The sequence below is a fragment of the Lepus europaeus genome, chromosome 17 (assembly GCF_033115175.1).
Source record: "Lepus europaeus isolate LE1 chromosome 17, mLepTim1.pri, whole genome shotgun sequence".
Classification (NCBI taxonomy): domain Eukaryota; kingdom Metazoa; phylum Chordata; class Mammalia; order Lagomorpha; family Leporidae; genus Lepus; species Lepus europaeus.
Genome location: NC_084843.1, coordinates 28,793,546 through 28,819,113, shown reverse-complemented (window position 1 = coordinate 28,819,113; position 25,568 = coordinate 28,793,546). Strand labels below are relative to the sequence as shown.

Here is a 25,568-nt window from a genome sequence, read left to right as displayed (position 1 = left end):
CACACCACCACACCAGAGTGGCCACAGATGCTGCATGGAGTCTTGCAGCCTGATCCGTGGATCAGCAGGACCGGACAGCTTCTGTCATTCAGCTCTTCTGATGTCTCTCTCCACAAGCCTCTCCCCTGACTAAAGAGGGCACAGGGGACCAAAAAGGGGTGGAGCAGCCAAATGGGCCCAGAAGACACAAATGATGGGAAGATGACTGAGGAAACCAAATCCAGTAGTAGCTTTATTGCACTATTAAGCACATCAGTGCATCAAACACAGAGTTCAGCCGTGAAACTGCAGCCAGAGCAGGTGGCCCTGGGAGACACTGGGCCTGACCCTCCAGAAGCAGCACTGGAAGTCTTTTGTTACCGTGAACCCCACTCTGGAATTGGGCGTATACTCACTGAGCGAATAGTCTAGGCCGGAAGCCAAGCTGAAATGGGTGAGGCCGTTCCCTGGAGGCTGTGGTCCCTCAGCTCCTCCTCTACGGCCTAAGTCGGCTCCCAGCAAGAGGCAGTTCTTCCCCACCTGCCAGCACCCACCCCAGCCACCCTAACCCTGCTGGCGCATGAGCTGTTCCACTTCAGAAGCACCCAAGTTCCCTTTCTTGGCTCTGATCAGCATCTACCCCTCAGGCCCATGACCTGTTCAAAGGTGAGCGACAGCCAACTCTGGCCCCTGGGGCTACAGGAGAATCTGGAGCTGGGAAATGAAGTCAGAGGCCCGAGGGGGAAGGCAGGTCAGCCTCCCAGCGCACACCAGACACCCACGGGCCGGATCCCAGCAGAGGTAGACTTGGAAGTAACAGGCGTCTTCACCCCGTCAGAAGCCACTTCAGCAGACCGTCCCTGGGGGAGAAGAGGCCTGGCCAGGGCCTGGCGGAGACCGCACTGACGAAAGGGAGGGGCTGGCTCCACACCCTGCCGCTGCGGCTGCCAGGGTCTCGGTAGATCCTAGACGGCCAGGCATAAAGAGGAAAACGCAGGCACCCAATCCTATGGCGTCATAGACCTGGGAGCCAGGCAAGAGGGCTGGGAAAAACCAACAGAAGCTGTCAGAAACCCCCCTCTTTCTGCAGGCCAGTAGCAGCAGGAGAGGCGGCCCGGCTCACGCGCGCAGCCTCTGCGCCATGGTGAGGACCGCCTTCAGGGCAGGCATGAAGCCGGACACCTCGCTGAAGCTGCTGCAGCCCGCCAGCTGCGCATGCGCCGCCAGGGCCCGCTCGAAGCTTCCTGCATCCGCACAGCGGGCGACCTCGTGGAGCCCGGCCAGGACGTGGGGCGAGAGCTGTGGAGGGAATGCCTCTCAGTTCAGTAGGCCCGGCCTGGCCCAGCGCCTGCCCTGGTGGCATGGGAGGGCTGGGAGGGCTGGGAGGGCTCAAACTCTAGACCCCAGGTCATCTGTGGGGAACCCGCGTCGGGGAGGGAGAACTACGGAGAGAAACGCCCGGGGCCGGGGAGGGCAGAGGCAGGAGGAGCCGGTCGAGGCCAACTCACCGCCGCCTCGCAGACCTTGTCATACAGACATTCCAGGCGCTGGGCCGCCTCCTCCAGCCTCCTCTTGGTCTTCTGCAGGGAGGGACATGGACGGCGACCCCAGCCCCTCAGTCTAACGGCACCACCCAGGGCTCCTAAGAGTCGCAGCCCTGTATCAGAGCTCGAGGGGTGCTGTCACAGAGTGGGAACGCAGCCCGCGGAGGTCGGTCTGCCGCCTCAGCTGGCGCAGCCCGCAGGAAGGGCGATTTACCTCCTCCGGGCCTCGGCCCCCTTGCCGTCCTCCCTGCGAGGCCCCGGGAGCCGGACCTCACGCCACACCTCGCGTGCTTCCCCTACTCCACAGTGACACCAAAGAAGTACCCGATTCAGTCACCGTGCCCCAGGACAGAAGAGTCACACGGGAGCTAACTGTTCAGAGCCAAGGGGCCAGCATCAGGGGGCGGTGAGGAGGGCCTGGCGGGAGGTGCAGACGTACCGAATCCGCAGACAGGGAGCAGCGTCGGAGGAGCGCCTCGAAGCTGGCCCTCAAGGACTGGTGCTCTGGCGGCAGCTCCCTCCTGCCCGTCCTCGCAGGCCGCAGCTGCTGCCGGTGCCGCTGTGGGAGCCGGGAGGACGTCGGACAGGCGAGCTGTCCCCCTCCCGGCTCCCCAGAGGACCAGCCTGGGGACTCAGGCTCTCACTGACCCCCTTCCAGCCGAGCGGAGGGAAGAGAGGCCACCCACCCCTTCGTGCAAGTGGGGACACCCAGGCTCGGTCTCCTCCAGACGGCCTCGCTTTGAGGAATGAGGCCCATCCCCTGTGCTCGCCACTTTGCTACACCCAGAGAGGGCTGAAAGGGGCTCCGGGGGCGGGGAACACACTGTCCCTGTCACCTGCAGACTGAGCTCTGCTGGGGCTCCAGGGGGAGCGTGACTCACCCCAGAGACAGGAGGCTGCGAGGGGAGGACCCCTGGGGGCTGAGCGGGGAGGCTCCGAACTGGAGCAGTGATCGGTGCTGGGGGCCTAAATGTCGCTGGCAGCTAGAGAGAGAAAGGCACGTGAGTGGGAACTGAGATGCCGCAGGCCCTGTTTTGAGAACTGGCAGAAACTGGAGCCAACTGGGAGACAGAACAGCGAGTTGGGAGTGGGAAATGGGCAGACTGTGTATGTAAGAGGCAAAGAGGAGAGCGCCGAGAAGAGTGAGTGGGAAGAGAGGACGGGGAGGAGGGGGCTGAATCCTCCAAGGGACCTGGACAGTGGCTGGTGAAGGGATGGGGGTGGGAGAGGGGCATTGACCTCTGTCCTCTGGAGGTCCCCGCTGGGGGCTGCAGCATCTCGCTGGAATTCTTGGGAACCTGTAGAGTAGAAAAGACAGAGGTCTGGAGGCACAGTCAGGGAGCTGGAACTGTGGGGTCTGAGGATGGAAGAGTCACTTTAACTGGACACCACACCTCCCTCTGCCGACAAGTCACACCCCCTGATGTCCTCCAACCCAGGCGCCTAGTTCCCGGGCGTGGTAGCCGCGGAAGGGGGAGGCGACAACGCAGGAGGAAGTCATGGAGGAAGACTCACCTGGAGAAGTCAGGATGCCAGCAGCAGGGAAGGCGCTGGGGTGGGCAGCTCCTGGCCCCCCAGGAGGCCGTGCCCCAGGGAGGCTGCCGGGCAGGGCTGCTGGCCGGCAGCTCGGAGGGCTGGGGCCCGGTGGTCTCACAGGGGGCAGAAGGAGCAGCCCAGGAGGCGCAGGCAGGGAGGCTGGGCCAGGCTGCAGGATGTCTGCCGATGCCATGGGCGGAGGGGGACCAGGAAGAGGCCACGGTCCAGGGAGTCCTACGGGGTTAGGAGCTTGAGCCCCATGCCCTGCTAACAGCTGTGGCTGCGATCCAACTGGAGAACAGAAACAGGTGATTGGCCAACAAACTGCAATCTGGGAGGGACCTAGAGCACATCAGGGCGGAGCTGGGCAGCAATGAGCTGACAATAATCGTACATGAGCGTACAGGTAAAAGGAAGCTACGAAGTCCTTTTAACTAAATTCTGTATTTGACCTTCAAACAATCCTGTAAGGTTGAAATGACCAACCTGGTCACTCTGATCATCTGTCAGGAAATACAAAGACTGTAAGCAGCATTAGTATTAGGAACTCAGACTCCAACTTCAGAGCTCTTCTCACTAGACAGACATATGCCACTCAAATCCACACCAGCACGCCACCTGCTTCCCAGAGAGCTCTGTGCCCTGCCTGGACAGATCTTCACTGCTCATTCCCTCCCTCACTCACCAGGTCTTCCCCCAGCGCCCAAAGGCAAAGGCTGGGTGGCATGAGGTCCAGGCGCGCTGTTGTCACTCATACTCTGCATTCTAGAGCTCTGGTAAGGGCCAGGGTAGGAAGGTGCCGCGGGTGTCACTGGCAGTGACTGAGGCATGGCCTCCAGCCTTGGAGATGGAGTTGGGACCTGCGAAGAGAAAAAAGGGTCAGCTGCTGGAAAGGAAGTACCTGAAAAGGGAAAAACAGCAGAGCAAATTAACGAAACAAAAACCAGTTCTCGGAGGGAAACATCAGTAAAATGGGTAAACCTCTATAAAGAGTGATAAAGATAAACAAGGGGGGCCGGTGCTAGGATACAGCAGGTTAAAGCCCCGGCCTGCAGTGCCGGCATCCCACAGGGGTGCCAGTTTGAGACCTGACTGCTCCACATCTGATCCAGCTCTCTGGTGTGGCCTGGGAAAGCAGTAGAAGATGGCCCAAGTCCTTGGGCCCCTGCACCCATGTGGGAGACCCGGAAGAAGCTCCTGGCTTCGGATTGGCCCAGCTCCAGCCATTGTGGCCAGCTGGGAAGTGAACCAGCAGATGGAAGACCTCTCTCTCCCTCTCTGGCTCTCTCTCTCTCTGTAACTCTGTCTTTCAAATAAATAAAATAAATCTTAAAAAAATAAGAAATAAAAAAGGAGAACATACAAATCATTGGGGGATAAACGGGAATGTTACACCAGACCCTGAAGCCATTACAAGGACTATAAAAGAATACTCAAGTAACTTTCCAGTCATAAACTTAACAACTTAGAAGAAAAGGACCAATTCCTCAAGAACTACAGACAACCAAAACCCAGCCAAAATGAAAGATTAACTGAATACCCTATAACTACGAAAGAAATCGAATTTGTAATTGAAATTCTTCCAAGAAATTTCCAGACTTAGATGGTTTCACTGGAGAATTTTATCGAACATTCAAACAATGAACACAAAGTTTACACAATCTGTCCCAGAAAATAGAAAGAAGGAACACTTTATGAGGCCAGTATTATTCTGATATCAACACCAAAGACAGCACAAAAGAAAAATAAGACCAGTATTTCTCATGAACTTACACAAAAAAATTCTCAACAAAATCTGAGCAAATCAAATCCAATGATGCACATACAAAATAATATTCCATAACCCAGTGAGATTTATCCCCGGTCATTGGTCCAACATATTTAAAGAGTCAACCAATGCAATCCACCATTTCCACAAAGAAGAAAATTATACGATCATATGAGGGAGCTTTAAAAAGTTAGCAGAAAAACCGAATTAAAAGATAATGCAGGCCGGCGCCGTGGCTTAACAGGCTAATCCTCCACCTTGCGGCACCGGCACACCGGGTTCTAGTCCCGGTTGGGGCGCCGGATTCTATCCCAGTTGCCCCTCTTCCAGGCCAGCTCTCTGCTATGGCCCAGGAAGGCAGTGGAGGATGGCCCAAGTCCTTGGGCCCTGCACCCGCATGGGAGACCAGGAGAGGCGCCTAGCTCCTGGCTTCAGATCAGCACGATGCGCCGGCCGCAGCGGCCATTGGAGGGTGAACCAGCGGCAAAAAGGAAGACCTTCCTCTCTGTCTCTCTCTCTCACTATCCACTCTGCCTGTCAAAAAAAAAAAAAAAGATAATGCAAAATTTCCATGAACTTTTTGAAGTCCCCTTGTATCCCTTGTATAAAATGATGTAGAAAATAACTGACAGTTCAATATCCATTCATGATCTTGTACATGAATAGTGCTAACTATGATCTGAATGTGCCCTCCCCCCCCAAAATACATGTGTTGGAAAATTAATCCCTAATGCTTGTGCTGCTAAGTAGGGCCTTTGGGAGGTGTTTAGGTCCTGAGGGCTCTGCCTATCAATAGATTAATGCCACTATGTAAAGCGTTTGTGGGACTAAGTTCTCCTCTCCCTCTCGTTCTCGCTCTCCCTCTCTCCCTTCAACCTTCTGCCATGTGAGGATACAGTTCTTCCCCTGTGGGGGTTGCAGCAATAAGGTGCCATCTTGCAACCAGAGACTGAACTTGCTGGCACTTTGATCTTACACTTCTCAGCCTTTAGAACTGTGAGAATACATTTCTGTTCTGTATAAATTCTTTATGGCAGCACAAAACAGACTAAAACACAAGGGATAGAGGGGAATTTCCTCAGCTCATAAAGAACATCGAAAAAAACCCAGCAGCTAACATCATTTTTAATGGTGGGCATTTGGCACAGCGGTTAAGTGGCTGCTTGGGATACCTGCATCCCATATCAGAGCGCCTGGGTTCAAGTGTCAGCCTCCACACTTCATTCCGGCTTCCTGGTAATGTGCATCGTGGGAGGTAGCAGGTGATGGTCCAAGTGGTTCAGTCCCTGCCACCCACACACCAGACCTGGTTTGAGTTCATGGCTCCCAGCCTTGGCTTGCCCTGGCTTAGGCTATTGTAGGCATTTGGGGAGCAAACTGGTAGATGGAAATCAATCAACCAACCAACCAAGATCTTTCTGTGTCTCTCTCTCTCCCTTTCTTTCTCTCCCTGTCTTTCAAATAAAACAAACAAATAAATAGAGTGCCTAAAATGTAGTGTATTGGAGTGAAATGGACATTTTGAGATTTGATGATTGTTTATGACCCTTGTCTCTTTCATTAAGGAACAGTGTTTATTATTTTTTTCTTCAAACTATTTGTTGAACTCTTTCACTTAGTGTAAGGTTAACTCTACAATCAATAATTAAACTGAATATAGATATTTGTAAAAATTAAGAGTGGGAATGGGAGATAGAGGAGGAAAAAGAGTTAAAGTGTGGGCAGGAGGAAAGGTAGGGTGGGAAGTACTGCTATGTTCCTAAATCTGTATATATGAAATACATGAAACTTGTATAACTTAAATAAAACTTTTTTAAAAAAATAAGGAAAAGTTCTGTTTTTCTTTTAAACAGCCAATGTTTTCCCTCAGAGACTGGAAACCACTGCCTGTGACACTAGCATCCCCTCAGAGCCCTGGTTCCAGCTGCTCCACCTATGATTCTGGCTGGTGCACCTGGGAAAGCAGTAAAGAATGGCCCAAGTTCTTGGGCCCCTTAAACCCGGTGGAAGACCCAGATGGAGTTCCTGGCTCCTGACTTCAGCTTGGCCCAACCCCAGCCATTGTGGCCATTTTGAGAGTAAACCAGTGGAAGGAAGATCTCTCTCTCTCTCTCTCTCTCTCTCTCTCTCTCTCTCTCTCTCTCTATCACTCTGCCTTTCAAATAAACAATAAACATTAAAAAAAATACCAAAAACAGTACTAGAAACCACACAAGGATGTTCTCTCATGCCATTCTTATTTAACATAGTACTGGAAGTCCCAACCACTACAAAAAGGCAAAAGAAAGAAATTAAGGCATACGGATTAGAAGAAAGGAAGGAAGGAAAGAAAAGGAAGGGAGGGAGGGAGGGGAAAGGAAGGAAAAGAAAATTGTCAATATTTTCAGACAACTTAACTGTCTACATAGAAAATCCCAAGGAATTCACAGAAAACTCCTAAAACTAGTTAAGTGGGTTCAAGAAAGTTGTGGGATACAAGATCAACACACAAAAACCAACTGCATGGGGCCATATGGGCGCCGGTTCTGGTCCCGGCTGCTCCACTTCTGATCCAGCTCTCTGCTATCTCTGCTATGGCCTGGGATAGCAGTAGAAGATGGTCCAAGTCCTTGGGCCCTGCACCCACGTGGGAGACCAGGAAGGAGCTCGTGGCTCCTGGCTTCAAATCAGCGCAGCTCCGGCCCTTGCGGCCAACTGGGGAGTGAACCAGAGGATGGAAGACCTCTCTCTCTGCTTCTCCTTCTCTCTCTGTGTAACGTTGATTTTCAAATAAATAAATAAATCTTTTATTAAAAAAAACAATTGCATTTCTATTTATCGACAATGGAGAGGTGGACACCACAACACTGACTTCAAATAATAATTGAATCTGTGCTCTATGAAGTCAAATTGTTTTTGTTCACTAACATATTCCATGAGGCCGGCGCCGCGGCTCACTAGGCTAATCCTCCGCCTTGCGGCGCCGGCACACCGGGTTCTAGTCCCGGTCGGGGCACCGGATTCTGTCCCGGTTGCCCCTCTTCCAGGCCAGCTCTCTGCTGTGGCCAGGGAGTGCAGTGGAAGATGGCCCAAGTGCTTGGGTCCTGCACCCACATGGGAGACCAGGAGAAGCACCTGGCTCCTGCCATCGGATCAGCGCGGTGCACCGGCCGCAGCGCGCCAACCGCGGCGGCCATTGGAGGGTGAACCAACGGCAAAAGGAAGACCTTTCTCTCTGTCTCTCTCTCTCACTGTCCACTCTGCCTGTCAAAAAAAAAAAAAAAAAACCATATTCCATGTGCCTAGAACCACACCTGGCATGTAAGGTTTTGTTTGTTTTTGTTGTTGTTTTCATGAATTAACAAATAAAGCCTTACCTGGTGAGAGGGCTGCGACTCCAGTCTGTAAGATGGTGTCTCTTTGGGGCGGTGATTAGCTCCCACCACAACTCGGGGGAAGGGAAAAGGGGGAGGTGGTTGGCCTGAGACAGCAGAACCCTGGGCGTGAAAAAGCCGATCTCTCAGCTGCTGAACTGGCGGCTATAAGAGTTGTAATAAGAATTGTATTAAGTAAGTCAAAAAAACAAGCAAACACCCTCTTATAAGCCTGGCCTCATTCGGCAGTCAAACGTGGGCAGACCCTCCACATTCCAGGCACTCTGAATGGCTTGAAGTTCCTTCATGCTAGCCCAGCATGGCTACCCCCTCCGTGCTGTGCCCTACAGCTGCGGATAAGGGACTTCTCTTTGAAGTAGCAATTCAACTGTTTAAACCACTGGAAGTCTTTTTTTTTTTTTTTTTTACTTCTTCAGGCAAAATTAACCCTTCCCTGGAGTCTCACAGCATTTAGTAAAAGGTTCTGTTAGGTTGTTATAAGTTATTGACATCCGATCATCCCCCAATAGATTGTAAGCCGTTTGAAAGACTAGTTCTGAACTATCCTAGGCTCTTCAGCAGTAGCATAGCACCTGGAACACAGAAGTTCTCCACGTTAGATACTGAACGAAATGCTCTGCTCTCCCCACATGGCCCCACTCACCTGAGCACAGTCAGTCGGTAGGAAGTCCATAGCAGTAGCCAGGCTGCCCTGAGCTGCCAGGAGGTTGGCATACTGAGTGACCCTGTGGGTTGTGGCAGGGCCTGGGCTCACCCCAGCGGGACCCCGCAGTAGCTCCAAGCTCCTGTTAAGGACCATCACCTTTTCCATTAGATCCTATAGGGACATGGATGAGGGTGGTCAGCTCTCGTCAAGGCACCTCCTCCACCTAAGCCCAGGCAGCTCTCCAGGGATTTCCCAGAGATGAGGGCATCTGACCACACCCCGGTGAAGGCAGTGGTGATGATACAGGAGATGTGACAGAGAAGGGTCACTTGGCCTCCCCTTCCTGTTAGGGTTAGGCTTCAGTGGCCCATCCGGGTCTTAGATTCCTACATTTCTCTGCCTCCTCTTTTTGCTTTCTTTCTGCTAGTACAACATCAACCACAGACTTCGCTAAACTAATTGTTTCATGTGTGACTTTTATTTCGCCACGGACCTGGGACCCTCTCCCCACCCACATCTTCTCTGGTCACTTGGAGAGAGCTCCTGGTAGTTTAGGTCCACATAACTTTTTCACAGCAACTAATATAAAGGCCAGGCTCTCATGCTTACTCAAATATCGAATAAACGTGTATAACCAAGTGCATAAGAAAAAAACTATGAAGGGTAATAGCTGAGCAGATGCTGCTCAGTCTCCTTTGGCAAGCTGACCCAGACATTGAGGGCCCCTTCACCTCTCCCTAACATCTTAGCTCCGCCTATATCCAAAAGACTCGTCTCTGACATCCCGGCATTCCCACCACCAGCCTCTCCTAAGGGCCTGGCATAGAGCGGCCAGTGCCCTGCAGAGGAGTACCTGCAGAGCCATGGGGGACGAAGCCTGGGGGCATCTGGCCCCGCACTCCACCAGCCGCTCCGTACTCCCTGAGCACACGTAACAGAGCCTGGCTTCCGAGGATAGTGCCCTGCCGCCCTCCTGCTCCATGCGAGTCCCCAGCATGTCTACAGAGAGGCGGGAACCTTGTTAATGACATTGTTTCCCTGTGCCCTTCCTCCTCCTCCTGTTTGGAAGCTGGTAGAGGACCATAAGCCACGGGACAAGTAGCCACAGGGGCTTGAAGACAACACTGACGCTAACACCGCCCTGCAGTGAAGGGCAAAGTCTGCATCAGATGCAACCAGAAAAAGTAAATCAGGACACTGAGCGATCCTCCTCGTTGTGGTGGCCGGTGCCTCCATGCTGGAGCCACATCATGCATCGTGAAGCCGTGGGCCCACCTACCACAGAGCTCAGAGAACTTCTCTGGCCTTGAGTACGTCAGCAGCAAGGCCAGAGCCTCTTTCCAGTTCTTCAGGCTGCAGGCACACACCATGTCCTTCCAGTTCTTCTGCACAACACAGGCCAGAAGCTGCAAGGGACAGAGCCGGGCGGAGGCCCTCAGCCATCCCTCCAGCACGGGCAGCAGGATGTGCAGGACAAGCCTCACGAACAGGGCTGACACCACACAGGGGCGGGCGGTGAGCAGGGGTGGTCAGAGCTGACAGGAAGACAGGCTGGCGCTCTGGACACCACCCCTCAGGTGTGGGCATCCTGCGGAGGGCGCCACGTCTCCCCTCCCTTCCTCTCCTGCCCCGGGCAGTTACCGAAGAGATTCCGCCTTTCTTCTTGGCCAAGTAGCGCTCCTGTGTGCGCTTCAGCAGATCCGCACCCCCAGCCTGAGCCAGGAGGATGGCCTCCGCAAAGCGCTCCTCCTTCAGACACAGCTCCACGGCAGGGCCCAGCTCCCCCAGCAGGAGGGCCTGGCTCAGGAGCCCCTCCGTGTCTGCAGGCAAAGGCAGCCCCTCTGCATTAGCCCGTCCTCAGAACCCCACTTTCTGTGCCCCGCAGGGCCCACAGCACACCCCCTCCATCTCTAGCTTGCTCCAGAGCAAACCCTCAAGTTTCACTCCTTGGCAGTACCATGTAGTGGGGTGCTGTAAGGTGCCCGGGTCTCATAGTAACTCTCAAGAGACAGGATTAAGACAAGGGAAGGGATTCCGTGGCAGCACCATAGGTGTGAGGGGTGCTGCTCGCCATGGACAGGGCTCAGCCCTTTCCACAGGAAGACAGAAAGATCAGAAGCGTACCCTGGCAGAAGGCCTTCCGTAGGAAAGAGCCAAACACGAAAACCCATAACCAGAAAGAGTTCTAACTGGTAAGAGACCCGCCCAGCCTTTGAGGTGGTGGAAGGGAGGCGGGAGGCAGGAGACAGGAAGAGAATGTCTCAAGTCCAAGAACCCTGGGCCCACCTACTCCCAAGCAGAGCTTCTCTCCGTCCAGGTCAGAGTACCTTCTGTGACGGGGATCTCCCATGGAGCCATGTCCTGAGGCACCAGCTCATCAAAGAAGGCTGAGGCAGAGGCTTCCTCTGTGCTATGTTTGGAGGCCTGCCCAAGGAAGCACGGACGTGACAACTTAGCAGATGAACCCAGGAGACAAACAGCTGGTATTGTGGCTCTCTCTGCAAACTCTGCTATTTGGCCCTTAATGGGTAAAACCAGAAGAAGAGAGGCCAGTGCTGTGGTGTAGTGGGTTAAGCCACCACCAGCAGCACTGGCATCCCATATGGGCAGTAGTTTGTGTCCTAGCTGCTCCACTTCTGATCTAGCTTCCTGTTAATGGCCTGGGAAAAGCAGCGGAAGATGGTCCAAGTGTTTGGGCCCCTGCCACGGAGATGGGACACCTGTAAGAAACTCCTGGCTCCTGGCTTCAGCCTGGCCCAGCCATGGTTGTTGCAGCCATCTGGGGAGTGAACCAGCAAATGGAAGACCTGTCTCTCCCTCTCTCTGTAACTCTCACTTTAGATAGATAGATAGATAAGCAGGTAAGTTGGGAAAGGCCCTAGATTATGTTTAAGACACAGTTCCACTCTCAGATTAAAATCTTGGGGGCTCTGTCTCACTGTGGTTCTAACAGAATAAGGAGTTTGAAGATTTCTACAAAAGCTGGACACGTACTGAGTGCAAAGAATAGGGTCAGGAAGGAAACATGCCCTAAGACAGGTCTCCTGTGCTACTTGGGTCAGTGGCTGGGCTCCTACCACACCTGGCTGCAGAAGGCCCGCTGTCTATTACTGTCGCCTTCATCTTCCTTGGGATGAGGGCTGTCACCTCGCGCCAGGTCACTCTTCAACCATGTGGTCACCTGCAGGGAGAGACTGTGAGTGCCACTCTTTCCAAACTAGCATCATGTTCTCTTCTCACCTCAGTATCCTACCAAGTGGACTCCCTAAGACCCCTGATCTACCTTCCTGGGAAAAGTCTAACTCTAGAGGTGAAATGCTTCCATACATAATTAGCCCCTGCTGGGATTCTAGTGCTCTCTGCCCCAGGTACATGTTTCCGATGTGGAAAACAGCTTACCTTCTTCTGAAGCTCATCTTTATCGTATCCTAAAAGCTTCAGGAATTTCACTCTGGAGTCTGGCTCCAAGGTTGCCTAAGGAACAAAGAACACGGAGAAGTCTCCATTAAACAACGTGAGCCTTGTCCTGCACCAAGCTCGTCATCGTGCCAGGGTGCCCTCTGTTGCAGCTCTTGGTACCCCCACAGGCGCCCTCAGCAGGGCAATGCCATCTTTTCTTTTTCCTTCCCAGATGCACTTTGCTGCTGGGTGTGGGTAATGTTAACAAACCCCATGTCCCTTCCGCCTGAGAATTTGACCTTCAGTTCACTCCCTACCTCTGCTACCCTGGTCACCTGATTAAGATTAAAATGTCAGCTGTTTCTAAGATTAAAATGTTTCTGTTTGCTTGTGGCTAGCAAAGTGCGCCTGGACTGGAACAGGTAAACTATGAGTAACTGACGCAGCTACGGACTGCACTGACCCTTGTAGCCGAACAGATCCCCTGCAGTGACTCTGGAAGCTATGTTTCTGGATCTAGCACACAAAACACTGGCTCTCGTAGGCGAGCGGCTGCCGAGTCAGGGCCACTTACACACCTGCCCAGTGCACGTCTCATCTTCTTTACTGGGGTGCTTCTGGGGAGCTGAAGAGCTCGGGGCTGCTACAGGCACCGCTTCGAGGACTCCCCCAGAGGCAGCCTGCTGACACGCTGTGGCACCTGTTCCCTAGCCTTGAGGAAACGTGTGCCAAGTATAGTCTACAGTAGTCTTGGGCGTCAAAATACCTGGCTGAGGAGAACCCTGGCAGCCAGTTTCCTGCTCAGCATCCCAAATACTTAGGACCAAGCCTTTCAGAAGTCCCCCTAATCTGTATTAGCCGGCCTGGGCCCCTCATTTATTCCACCCCAAGTTATGTATTCTGACTGATGTTTCTTGTAGTCTCTCTGGGCCTCATTCGGTGCTCTTCCCCTGGAAACACTCACCCACACTCAGCTTCAGGAGCCAACCCGATGGACAGCTCTTGAGTAGCTCTCACATCAGACTCCCTCTTTCCGGCAGGCACCGCTGCCCTCCTTGTTCAGCGGAGCGATGGCTGAACTCCTGCCCACTCCCCTGTTCTCCCCCTCATCATTCCTGGGGTTCCTATCCTGCTTATAATGGACATCACTGCTTACTGTTTTCTCCTGCACCTTTCTCTAGCTACACTCCATAGTCAGTGATCTTTCTCAGATCCTTTCCTCTTCCCCAGCTTCTTGACGTTTGCCTTCACAAAGTCTACCCTGCCTGAAGCATAGACCAGCATCCCCCTCAGCTCCCTGGGGACAGGCCCTGTCTTTCCTCCTGCATCCTTCTTTACAATCCCATTCCTCCCTCTGCCTGAGCAGTCAGCCGCTTCCCTTCCTGTCTTCAGCTCTCTCATCCGCTCATCTCCTTTGACAGGTGCAGCACTCCTCCGGTGCCGTGCTTGAGCAACTTGAAATTAAGTGAGAACAGGAACTGAATCCATGCCTCCGGAGCAGGGCGGCACCCGAACCCTGGGGCCCACCACAGGGACTTGCCATTGCTTACCTGAAACCAACCCAAAGTCGGCTTGCAGCAAGGTGTCCTTCCAACAAATCCTCTCCCCTCACTTTCTTTCCCTTCCTTCCTTCTTCCTTCCCATCACCTCCCCTGCTCTTTGGCACAACACTGTGAAAGCCCTCACATTGGCTCTGGTACAGTATTCAGGACATCAGCAATGGTAGCAACAGAAGAAAACATCTTTTATAGTGCCCTCTTCCCTAGATACCGCACAAATGGCCTCTGAGCCTCTAGCAAAGGGAGAAGACTGTGTCCAGAGGGTAGGTGCAGTATAGAAAAACTCAGTAATCCGGCTCACGGCACGGATGTGCGGCTCCTGGAGTTGACAGGGGCTGGGGCCAGGCTTGGGAAACACCTCTGAGCAGCCAGCTCTCAGCTTCCTACCTTGAGGAACTGCCAGAGCATCTTCTCACTCCGCAGTGCAGCTTGATGGCTCTTGTTCTGACAGTAACCCAGGAGGTTTCCTGACCGCAGGGCCTCCTGCAGCTCAGCTGACCGCGTCAGGAATTCCAATTCTGTGGTGACCTGGCTGATGAAGACTAGGCGGGGGCAAGGCTGTGGCACCTGATGGGCAGGAGTGCTGGGAAGGCCAAAGGTAACCAGCTTTCCCCCGAACTGGTAAAGAAACACAAGAAGAGTAAAAGTCATATATTCAAGCCAAAAATGAACACCGTATCAGGGTCACAGGCAGGGTCAAGGCTAACTACTGGTTGACTCAAGGATAGGAGATCAATAAGAAAGCTTCCGGGGGTGGGATAGGATCAGGAATTAAATATTGGGTGTGTATACATACCAAAACCACTTCTGCATTCTCAGCTTAAAACTTTTTAAAAAAGATGTATCTATTTATTTATTTGAAAGGCAGAGGGTAGCAGAGACCCAAGCACTTGGGCCATCTTCTGCTGCCTTCCAAGTGCATTAGCAGGAAGCTGGATTGGAAAAGGATTAGCCGGACTCGAACCAGCACTCTGATATGGAATACCACAAGCATCAGTTAACCCACTGTGCTTCGACACTGCCCCCTTAGCTTAAAACTTCACCATCAGCTTGAAATCCACTTGACAATACTCATCTTCTCTCCGTCTATCCTGATGCCACCATTTCCCCATGCACCTGAACACCTCAGCATTATTATCAGAGTCTTCATTCCCATAGACAAGCAGCAGCAGTACTGCCCCTTCCTGTCACTGTGTCTCAGACGGGCCCCTCTATCCCATTCCCAGTGCTACTTACTGAAACAGTTTCTAGCCTTTGGTTTTTTTTTTCCCTTCCTCCAATCTAAGTTTTAGATGACCATCTACTCCTGTACCATCAAATGCTACCTAGGAGCTTATAACGGCTGCACAAGGTCACAGGAAAGAGCCCAAGTTCCTCTGACTGTGGTGCACAAAGCCCCACCAAATCAGGGCTAAATCTGTCTTCTCCAGCTTCTCCCCTTCTCATTTATGAAACTGCTCCACCTCCCAAAATGCCTGGTTTATTCCTGCTTCTTTACCCATCGCACCACCACCCAGGGCATCCTCCTTGCCAGTTAGAGACTTTACACAAAGCAAAGTTCTCCACTCAAGCTGTTCTCATTAAAACTACCTGGAGATGGGGCCAGAGTGTGGCACAGCAGGTAGAGCCACTGTCTAGGATGCCAGCATCTCATACAAGTAAGTAGAAGATGTTCTACTTCCAATCCAGCTCCTTGCGAATGCACCTGGGAAAGTAAAGGATGATGGTCCACGTGCCTGGGCCTCTGCACCCACATGAGAGATGCTGAGGGAGTTCTGGACTCCTGGCTTCAGCCCAGCCCAGCCCTGTTCCAGCCATTGTGGTCATTTGGGGAGTGAACAAGCAGATGGAAAATCTCTTGCTGTATCTTCCTCCTTCTCTCTCTGTAACTCTGCCTTTCAAATAAATAAATAAATAAATAAATAAATAAATCTGAAAACAAAACAAAAACCTACCTAGGGAGCTATCCAGAGTTTCCAGGCACACCCCATACAAAAATCAGAAACTCAGGAGGAAGAACAGTCATCAGTATTTTTATATTCTTCAGGTTATTTCCCTGTGTAGCCAAGATTGACAACTACTGATTTGCATTCTGTTAAGTTTCCTTTACTAAGACCCACTTCCTTAACACACTTTCCCAGTCAGAATTCTTATTTCTTGATTCCTACCACACAAAATCCAAACCACAGCTTAGTGTTAAAACCATTTTAACTTTTTTTTAAGAGTCTTAAAATTTATTTATTTGAGAGGTAGAGTTATATATAGAGAGAGAAACAGAAAGTTCTTCCACCCGCTAGTTGACTTCCCAAATGGCTGTAAAGGCCAGAGCTGAGCTCATCTGGAGTCGGGAGCCAGGAGCTTCCTCTGGGTCTCCCACACAGACGCAGGGGCCCAAGCACTTGGGATATCTTAACTGCTTTCCCAGGCCATAATCAGGGAACTGGATCAGAAGAGGAGCAGCCAGGACTTGAACTGGCACCCATATGGGATGCCAGTGCCACAGGCGGAGGCTTAGCCCACTACGCCACACCGCCAGCCCCCCCATTTTAACTTTTTGTAAGTACAATACATGGCAGCTTTGCAAAGTACTTACATCTATTCTCACCTGAGGTTCATGTCAATTCACTCCCCACATTTTACATATAGGAATGCTCGAGACCTGAGAGGTTAAGCGACTTGCTCAAGATTACTCAGCTAACAGACGGCAGCCCAGGGCTAAGAATTCAGGCCTCCTGACCTCAGGTTCTTCACCTTACAACTCCCCCGACTTTGTTTAACCTCACTGCCTCTTGAAAGTGGTAGTTTTGCTCCATAATAAAACTGTTGGTGCTGAAAACAAGAACCTCTATTTCTATACATCTAGGTTTTAAGTTCAAATCTTATGTGTGTGTGTATTGTGTGTGTGTGTGTGTGTATATATATATATATATATATATATATATATATATATGACAGGTAGAGTTACAGACAGAGTGAGAGAGACAGAGAGAACGGTCTTCCTTCCATTGGTTCACTCCCCAAATGGCTGGTACAGCCAGCGCTGTGCCAATCCGAAGCCAGGAGCCAGGTGCTTCCTCCTGGTCTCCCATGCAGGTGCAGGGCCCAAGCACTTGGGCCATCCTCCACTGCCCTCCCAGGCCACAGCAGAGAGCTGGCCTAGAAGAGGAGCAACCGGGATTAGAACTGGTGCCCATATGGGATGCTGGCACCATAGGCAGAGGATTAACCAAGTGAGCCATGGCACCGGCCCCATATTTATTTTTTTAAGTTTTCTTATTTTTGGGACCGGCGCTGTGGTGCAGTGGGTTAATGCCCTGGACTAAAGCGCCGGCATCCCATATGGGTGCCGGTTCAAGACCTGGCTGATCCACTTCCAATCCAGCTCTCTGCTATGGCCTGGGAAAGCAGTAAGGAGATGGCCCAAGCCCTTGGGCCCCTGCACCCACGTGGGAGACCTGGAAGAGGCTCCTGGCTCCGGATCGGCGCAGTTCCAGCCGTTGCGGCAAATTGGGGAGTGAACCAGCGGATAGAAGACCTCTCTCTCTCTCTCTCTCCCTCTCCCTCTCCCTCTCCCTCTTTCTGCTTCTCCTCTCTCTGTGTAACTCTGACTTTCAAATAAATGAATAAATCTTTAAAAAATAAATAAAGTTTACTTATTTTTGTTGATTTGAAAAGCAGATGGCAGAGAAAAAGATACATATCTAGAAAGAGATCATCCATCCACTGGTTTATTTCCCAAATGCCCACAACAGTCAGTGCTGGGCCAGGCTAAAACCAGGAGCCAAAAACTCCACCCAAGTTTTCAATATGGTTGGCAGGACCCAAGTACTTGGGCCATCACCAGCTATCTCCCAGGGTGTGCATTAGCAGGAAGCTGGTTCGGAAGTAGAGGTGGAACTCCACAGCTTAACCTTCTATATACTTCAAGCATTGTTCTAGATGCTTCAGGGCCTTGCTACCCAAGGTGCAGGTGCTCAAAGCAGCAGCAAGAGCATCACATGGGAAGTTGCTAGAAAATCAGAATCTTGGACTTACCTCAGACCAAATGGACCAGAATGATCCGTATGTACATTAAGGTTTGAGATGTACTGTTTTGGGAATATAGAAATAAACAACACATGGTCCCTCTCCTTAAGGACCCAATTTTTAATCAGGTCTCTAGACATGTATGTAAATACTTGTAACTTTAGTATAGCTAGAACATTTCTCATCACAGGAATATAACTCTGTAGCATTATCGAATGGAAGTTAATTAGGCCTGGGGTTAAGAACATGTATCTGGAAGAGCTGGTGTTTAAGTGGGGTCCACAAAGGGCTGCAGCAGGAGTCAATGGCCCAGCAGAGAAGCTGAAGGGCAGGGGCAAGCAGAGGCAGGCGAAGTGAAGAGTCACGACTAGGACAGGAAGGAGTCGTGTCCCTGGAGCACAGGGGCACGTGAGAAGGTGATGGAGATAAACCGGAAAGGTGCGTGGAGCTCCGTGTGCGGGGAGCCTTGAGTCTACAAGGCAATGAGGGGAGGTGCCCAGAGGTTTAGAGCAGAGGAATGACAAGAGGAAATCTACTTTTCCCCTTTGTACTCCGCACTTGGAAGGGCTAGAGAAGACTCGGGTGGAATCTCCGGCTGTTCTCCACATCTCAGGTCTAAAGCAATCATTCCTTTTAGACAGGAATGGCTGAGCAAGCAAGGCACAGAGGGATACAGGGCACAAAGGGGAACTGGAGTAACTCTGTGCTTGAGAGGTAGAGTGAGATCTGATCTGAGACAGAGGCAGTGGGAATGGACCCACTGCACTCGGCTCCATGCTGGTCTCACGAGAGGCTTCATACTAACACACACACACATGCACGACCATACTCACATATACACTTACAGCAAATGAAACGCCTGCTGGCCTTCTGATCCATCTGGGGGCCTTTTTCAGGGGAGGTATCAGTGATGCTTGTGCCACCTGCTCTGGCACCTGCAATGGCGGGAGAGGCTGGCCTTTGCTGAAGGAAGAGGAGATCTAGGGGAAGGACACCTGTATCACCAGCTTGAAGTGGTGGCTCAGCCAGAATCCCACCCATAAGCCCCAATCTGAAGAATCCTTGAGCTACCCAATGTGACCTGGAAAGGCCAGTCTCCCATATCGCAGGGTATACGGATGACGCTGGGAGGGTGGGACTCCCATGCTGTAGGTTCTTGGAAAGTCTACTACAGTCCAAGTCTACAACGAGTGTGACAGAAAACTGATCCACAGGAGAGAGGGAGAAAGTTCGTGCTCCTGAAATAATGGTCCCAGCACAGAGGCCGATGTCTCTTCTACTATAGGGAACATCCAATAACTTGAGTCAAGGGGAAGGCCCCCTTATCGTGGCAGAAATTGACATCCTCCCCAGGAGAGGGGCACCAAAACAAAGGTACAGCCCTCCCAGACCCAGGGCTCTGGTCTCCCAGCCTCCAGAGCTCCCACTTCTTCCCAGGCCACGTGTTCTTCTCTCTCCCCACAAAGAGAAACAGCCCCTTCCCTCCAGAATTCTCCACTGAGCCCTGCAAACCTTGTCAGCCTGACTCATGTGCTGGACTTCCCAGCTCCTACCCATCACAGAGTACACACTGATGCAGCCATCAGAGGAGGCAGCAGAGAACACCGGAGGGACCCGAGGGCACCACTGCACATCAAAACACCAGCTGCTCTGTGTGGGTAACTTGTATATCACCTAACATGAGGGAAACACAACCATTAGGGACCATCCAGTCCACAAGACGCTGACTAAGGGAAGGCAACATCTTCAGCTGGGCCTCCTCGACCATCCCCGCCCGCCAGCCTACCTCACCACTCTGCAGGTTCCAGCACAAGACCTGGCTGTCCTTGGCACTGCTGAGCAGTAGGTCAGCATCAGCCTGACTCCACGACACTGACAAGATCCCCCTGAAAAGGAAAAGAAAGAACTGACACGTGTGAAATGTTGACTGTGATGAAAGCATCTTATATATCACAGACGAATCCTGGCCCTACAAAGTCACTGGTTTCCCTTCACTTTACAGATGAGGAAAATCAGTCTTTGAGGGGCCCGGCACTGTGGCTCATTCGGTTAATCCTCCGCCTGCAGCGCCGCCATCCCATATGGGCACCGGCTCCTAGTCCCGGTTGCTCCTCTTCCAGTCCAGCTCTCTGCTGTGGCCCGGGAAGGCAGTGGAGGATGGCCCAAGTGCTTGGGCCCTGCACCTGCATGGGGGACCAGGAGGAAGCTCCTGGCCCCTGGCTTCAGATTGGTGTAGCTCTAGCCATTGCGGCCATTTGGGGGGTGAACCATCAAATGGAAGATCTTTCTCTCTGTCTCTCACTGTCTGTAACTCTACCTGTCAAATAAATAAATTTAAAAAAAAAAAAAAAAAAAAGGAAAGGAGGCCCAAAATCTCAGGTGACCCCCATTGTTTAAAAAAAAAAAGAAAGAAAGAAAGAAAGAAAATGAATCTTTGAAAACTCAACTTTCAGATAGCTGCACAGCCAGAACCCAAGTTAAAACCCCAGGGACCCAGGTCAAACTCCAGAAACTGTGCTCTGCCTCGCCTAGGTCACGGCAGGGTGGCTGCTTCTTCCCTGAGCACAGAGGAAGGACCACGGGTCAGTGTCAGTCACATAAACATCCGTTCCTGCGGGTGTTCTCAATCCAGGAGAGTAGCGAAGGCCTAACCCTCCGAGTTCCTTATGAGGTACAAAGGCAACGTGACACTTTGGCTGGAAACAACAGAGTGCGGAGCTGCTTCCTCCACTGTGGGAGCAAGAGCAGCAGCTTCCGGGGCAAGCATGGCCCAGCACACACGGAAGCCAAGCTGCTTTGTTTCAGAAGTCTTGGAAAAAGCAACCTCATCGCCTAGACAAATGAATGTTATCCTCAGGTCAGAGCACGGGGACTCTCCCAAGGATACCATACACCGGCTCCAATACTTCCAGTGACCCTGTCCCCAGTCTCTTCCCTGGAAGTTAGATGGACCTTCAGGCTGTTTTCCGTAACCTCAGGGTCTAGAGGAATTCCTCCAGGTTAGGGCTGGAGTTAGGCTGGGATGACTGTGTAGTCACTGGAAAGGATCTGAAGCCAAGGAGAATGTTCAGTGGCTAAAATGAGGCATTCACTGCCTCCTTCCCGGATCAGTTACCTCCACCATCCCCTGAAGGATACGAGTGGGTAAGAGATGCTACCTGCTATGGCTGTCTAGCACCTTCAGTGGTGAGGAGGCAAAGCGCAGGTCCCACAGCTGAACCACGGGGAGGCGATCATCTTCTGAACACAGCACTAACTGGGTGGCTACGTCTGGGTGCCAGGCCAGGCCCGAGCAGTGCATCTGTGAACAAAGTAGATCCCGATGGTGATGTAGCTTGATCGCTCTGGTCACAGACCTTGTCTGCCCTGTGCAGATTTTGTCAGCCATCAGAGAAAAAGTGATGATCGTGACTAAGGAAGGCAGGGCAGAAGCCTCCAGGTTGGCTCTGTTCAGCCTCCCTGAGCTTCCACTCTCAGTTGGAAATTACCAGAGGCTGAATCTACATGTCCAACAACTGAACATAGACCCTAGGCCAGGGGCAGAACTCCAACTGCGGGCACAAGAGAGAAGCCATCCCAGGCCCATGTTCTGGCCCCTACTACTCACTCTGTTGCTGTGGTCACTGACTCTGATGATGGGTTCATTCTTCCTGAGATCCCACACAACCGCCTTGCCACTGGGGTGAGCGGAAGACAGAATGTGTTGCACTTGCCGGTTCCAAGAGAGAGCCTTGATATCTTCTGGGGGCTGCTGAGGCAGGACAGAGCCATGAGGAGGACAACCTGTCACCTTCTAGACCGCGTGGTCCTGCTATTCCATGGTTTCAACCACCCACAGGACGCCCAAGAGGAGACATGGGGCTACCCAAACCATGACAGTCTTGGGAGCTTGGAGTTGGATTTTTCAGGGAAGAGCCTTTAGGGTACTAGTGTAGAAGTAGAGGGGATGCCAAGCATATTTTGGTTTTACTCCTATCCCAAAGTTCTCCTGAGAGAATAGAGTCAAGATTGAAAAACAGCCCTTCGTCTAGCACAAAGACAGAGGAAGGAGGAAGGTAAAGGAGGGAGAGAAACATAGACACCCAAGCTCCTACTTTCAGGCCCCAAGATGCCATCAAATTCATACTTAACTTACCCCACGATACTGTGAGCATAAGACAGAGAGAAGCCAGGGAGCAAAAAGATGGGCTGTTACATACTGACAGACACTCAAAGACTGAAGACACACAGACCCCTGCGGCACAGCAGCGCCATCTATGGAGACAGAGCTGGCTCCCCACAAAAAGGACAACAAACGCCTGGGCCCTACTCTAGCTTCCTTTCCACTGAGCATGGGGCCCTACCCAGAGCTGCCAAGTGGTAAGTAGCACTCCCTCTCCTTCTCTCAGAGTCTCCTCACACACCCCCCCCCCCAGCCTTCTCTCCTGCCTGTAAACTCCTAGAATAGCCAATGACTCCAAACCAACCACCCCACACACTCCATAGCCTACCCTCCATCAGCGCTTATCTGGATGGTAGCTGTTAGTCTGTGGAGCTTTACTGCCCTCCAGTGGTAAAGTCTGAAATCTCTTGTGCTCTAGCTGGCTCCACTATTGCAACACTCTACAGGGAAAAATCAGCTACACTCTCCAAGCAGTGCCCTAGGTAGGGGTACAGGGCCTCCTCACCTGTGACTTGGATCCTGGAGTCATCGGCACGCTCAGGTTATGCAAATCCCAAATGAAGATTTCTGAATCACTGGCCCCCGAGGCCAGAAGGTTGCCCTGCATGAATAAAAGAGGTCTGGAGACACACAAGGCCAGCAAGAGAACAGGAAAGGGGACAAAGATCCCCACTTGGGGCTATCCAAAGCTTCCCCTGTAACAGCCTGGAAGGGTCCAGAGTTACAGACCAGAGGCCAAAGTGAATGCTTCCATTCAGACCTGCTGCTCCATGGCTTGGCCATGTTTGACCAACTGAAAGGTAGTACCTGGAAAGGATTAAAGTCGAGGGCTCTGACAGCCCCCGTGTGCTTCTGCCTCTGGGCAATCACAGGCTCTTTCCCCGAAGACAGGATGTGGGTCACATTGTATAGAGTAAGCATGCCATTGTCCCCGCCGCCTGCAATAACCCCGGAGCCTTCCAGAAGGCCATTGCCAAAGCTCCCCCAGATCAGCTTGTGAAACCTACAAAGAGGAGGAACTGGCATCAGCACCGACTTAGGTCCAGGTCAGTAAGCAGAGGGCAGGCACCTCTGCCAGCCTCTGCCATAAGCAGTCAGTCATTCCCACCCTGACCCAGGACCTGGTTATCTCCTCCACTTCCCCCTCCCCCACACAGAAGGGCACTGCCCTTCCCCTGAACAACTATTCCATCTCTGTTACACTAGAAATCAAGAGTTCACTGGAAAAAAAAAAAAAAAAAAAAAAAGGTCTACTGCCTCTGAATTGTGTGGAGGTGTTGTTCTGTGGGTGTTTTTTTTTCATTAACATTGGTGTTACATCGACCCTGTGATAACCATCCAAACAGATGATGTCACTTCATCCTCACAATCCTCACGTCATTATGCAGGCAGTAAGGACATCTTACACACTTACTGAATATTCCCCATTGGCTAGGCACTGTGTTGTTTGTTTTGTTTTGTTTTGTTTTTTAATTTGACAGGTAGAGTTACAGAGAGAGAGAGAAAGAGAGAGAGAGAGAGAGAGAGAGAGAGAGAGAGAGAGAGAAAGGTCTTCCTTCCGTTGCTTCACCCCCCAAATGGCTGCCATGGCCGGTGCTGCGCCAATCCAAAGCCAGGAGCCAGGTGCTTCCTCCTGGTCCCCCATGTGGGTGCAGGGGCCCAAGCACTTGGGCCATCCTCCACTGCCCTCCCAGGCCACAGCAGAGAGCTGGACTGGAAGAGGAGCAACTGGGACTAGAACCCGGCACCTATATGATATGCCAGCGCTGCAGGCAGAAGATTAGCCAAGTGAGCCACAGCGCCAGCCCCAGGCACTATTTTAAACACTGACATGTATTAGCAGATTTAATATCTATCAACTCCATGAGGCATTACTATCATCTCTATTTTCAACTGAGGAGATTGAGACCGAGAAGTTATACAATTCCTGTATACGGAGCTAGTAATTTTATTCCAATCTGACAGCTGGGAAATGCAGAGTCAAGGTTGAAAGTTAGGGCCACTGTATTGCAGAGCCTGAGCTCCTCAAATCACAAAATGCTGCCTCCTGTTGAGAGGAAACTTCTGTGGCGGATTAGAAGCAGGACGTCTAAGCCAACAAACGTGTCTCCTCTTCCCCCTCTGCCACGGCCCGCAACAGGCCAGCCCTAGAGACACAGAGGCACAAAGGGATAGTTCTCCGTTTGGAAAACACTTCTGCTCTCCGAGGATGCTTCTATCAAGACACCGGCAGTGTCTTGCACAAAAGAAGTTGCACAAAAGAAAACATGGACCCTGGATCCCCTACAGACAAGTTGGAGTCTCTCCAGCAAAGCCCCTGGGGAAGGCATGTGAAATCCAGAAAGCCTTATAGGTGATCTGTCTCCCATTTCACAGCCGCTAGCCAAGGACATTTTCACAGTCCTCCAGAGAGCCAGATTTCACATCAAATGATGGCCCAAGATCTCTAACTGCAATGAAATATTCCCAGACCCTGGGGCGGTCAGCAAAGGACTGAGTGGGGTAACAGGGCAGGAATTTGTTTGGTCAGTTATGCGAGCAGAGCCAACCTGTCGGAAGTGAAGCGCTGAGCACCAGTTCAGACCCGGTCAGCATGTGAAAGCACACAGCAGAGCGGATGCCACGGCAGTTACGAGGCCGCTGCTAGACAGGCTGTTTCCTAAGGCGTGTGCACTGACCTTTCCGGGGCAGAAGAGTGCTCCACACTGAGCTCAAGAGGCTCCCTGTCATCAGGGGGCTGGACCTTGGTGTGGACAGAGGACAAGTCAACCGAGTAGCTGAAGAAGCCCTTCCAGGTCACCTGAGAACCTGGGGAGGGGATGGTCAGTGGAAAAACTCACATGCAAATGGGGGGGGGGGGGTGCAGCGATCACAGCACACAACATACAGAAGAGAGGAAAAGGCGACCAAGACCTCGAACGGGAGTCACCAAAGGGTGGGAGGAGAAGGCAGTTACTTCAGAGGGCTGCAGTGTGGAACACGGGGTGCAACAAATGTTTTTCTTTCGGTATGCATGAGAAAGTATATTTCTATTATTAACCACCTCACTAGCGAGGGTGAAGCTGGAGCCTAAATAGGTTATGAGGGAGAATTCTAGAAGAATGAGAACACGTGGATCAAGTTAAGTAAGGAAGGGCACTTGATCATTCAGTAGACCCAAAGAGTGTCAACATCTCTACTCCATAAGCTGTGAGTGTGTGTGCATGTGTGTGTGTAGGAGAGGAAGGGGAGAGAGAGCAAATATGGCAAAATGTTAACAATGGAAGGTCATAGGATGTGTACTGTACTATTTTACAACCTTCCTATACATTTGAATTTAAGAAACAACATAAGGGACAGAAGTTTTCAGCAGTTAAGTTGATGCTTGGGATGCCCACATCCCATATGAGAGTGCGGGTTTGAGTGCTGCTTCCTCCATTTCCAATCCAGTGTCCCACTGAAGTGCATTCTGGGAAGCAGCAGCTGAGGGCTCAAGTACTTGGGAGACCCATATGGAATTCAGACTCCTGGCTTTGGCCTGGCACACTCTTGGCTGTTGTGAGCATTTAGTGGGGGTGACCAGTGGATGGAAGAAA

General features: G+C 51.8%; 1 protein-coding gene across 11 annotated transcripts in view; it reads right to left on the bottom strand.

Moving 5' to 3' along the window:
• Positions 1-206: 206 nt before the first annotated feature.
• The window catches only part of SEC31B (SEC31 homolog B, COPII coat complex component), a 34,241-nt gene continuing 8,879 nt past the window's right edge, over positions 207-25,568 (bottom strand). For 5 of the 11 annotated variants that reach the window (XM_062214109.1, XM_062214110.1, XM_062214111.1 and 2 more), the window contains exons 5-27: positions 22,801-22,996; positions 22,499-22,594; positions 21,439-21,582; positions 20,990-21,132; positions 19,618-19,717; positions 19,344-19,505; positions 18,677-18,811; positions 14,193-14,423; positions 12,247-12,321; positions 11,930-12,028; positions 11,175-11,271; positions 10,489-10,667; positions 10,127-10,253; positions 9,701-9,846; positions 8,845-9,018; positions 8,184-8,345; positions 3,745-3,919; positions 3,039-3,350; positions 2,763-2,821; positions 2,405-2,506; positions 1,963-2,082; positions 1,488-1,559; positions 207-1,278 (exon numbers count right to left, since the gene is read on the bottom strand). In XM_062214109.1, coding sequence (XP_062070093.1) covers positions 1,099-1,278; positions 1,488-1,559; positions 1,963-2,082; positions 2,405-2,506; positions 2,763-2,821; positions 3,039-3,350; positions 3,745-3,919; positions 8,184-8,345; positions 8,845-9,018; positions 9,701-9,846; positions 10,127-10,253; positions 10,489-10,667; positions 11,175-11,271; positions 11,930-12,028; positions 12,247-12,321; positions 14,193-14,423; positions 18,677-18,811; positions 19,344-19,505; positions 19,618-19,717; positions 20,990-21,132; positions 21,439-21,582; positions 22,499-22,594; positions 22,801-22,996 — 3,286 coding nt within the window. In that variant the 3' untranslated portion in view covers positions 207-1,098. Of the gene's footprint in view, positions 1,279-1,487; positions 2,507-2,762; positions 2,822-3,038; positions 3,351-3,744; positions 3,920-8,183; positions 8,346-8,844; positions 9,019-9,700; positions 9,847-10,126; positions 10,254-10,488; positions 10,668-11,174; positions 11,272-11,929; positions 12,029-12,246; positions 12,322-14,192; positions 14,424-18,676; positions 18,812-19,343; positions 19,506-19,617; positions 19,718-20,989; positions 21,133-21,438; positions 21,583-22,498; positions 22,595-22,800; positions 22,997-25,568 lie in introns of those variants that run through there. The other 6 variants (XM_062214112.1, XM_062214117.1, XR_009868297.1 and 3 more) reach the window with 6 other exon arrangements.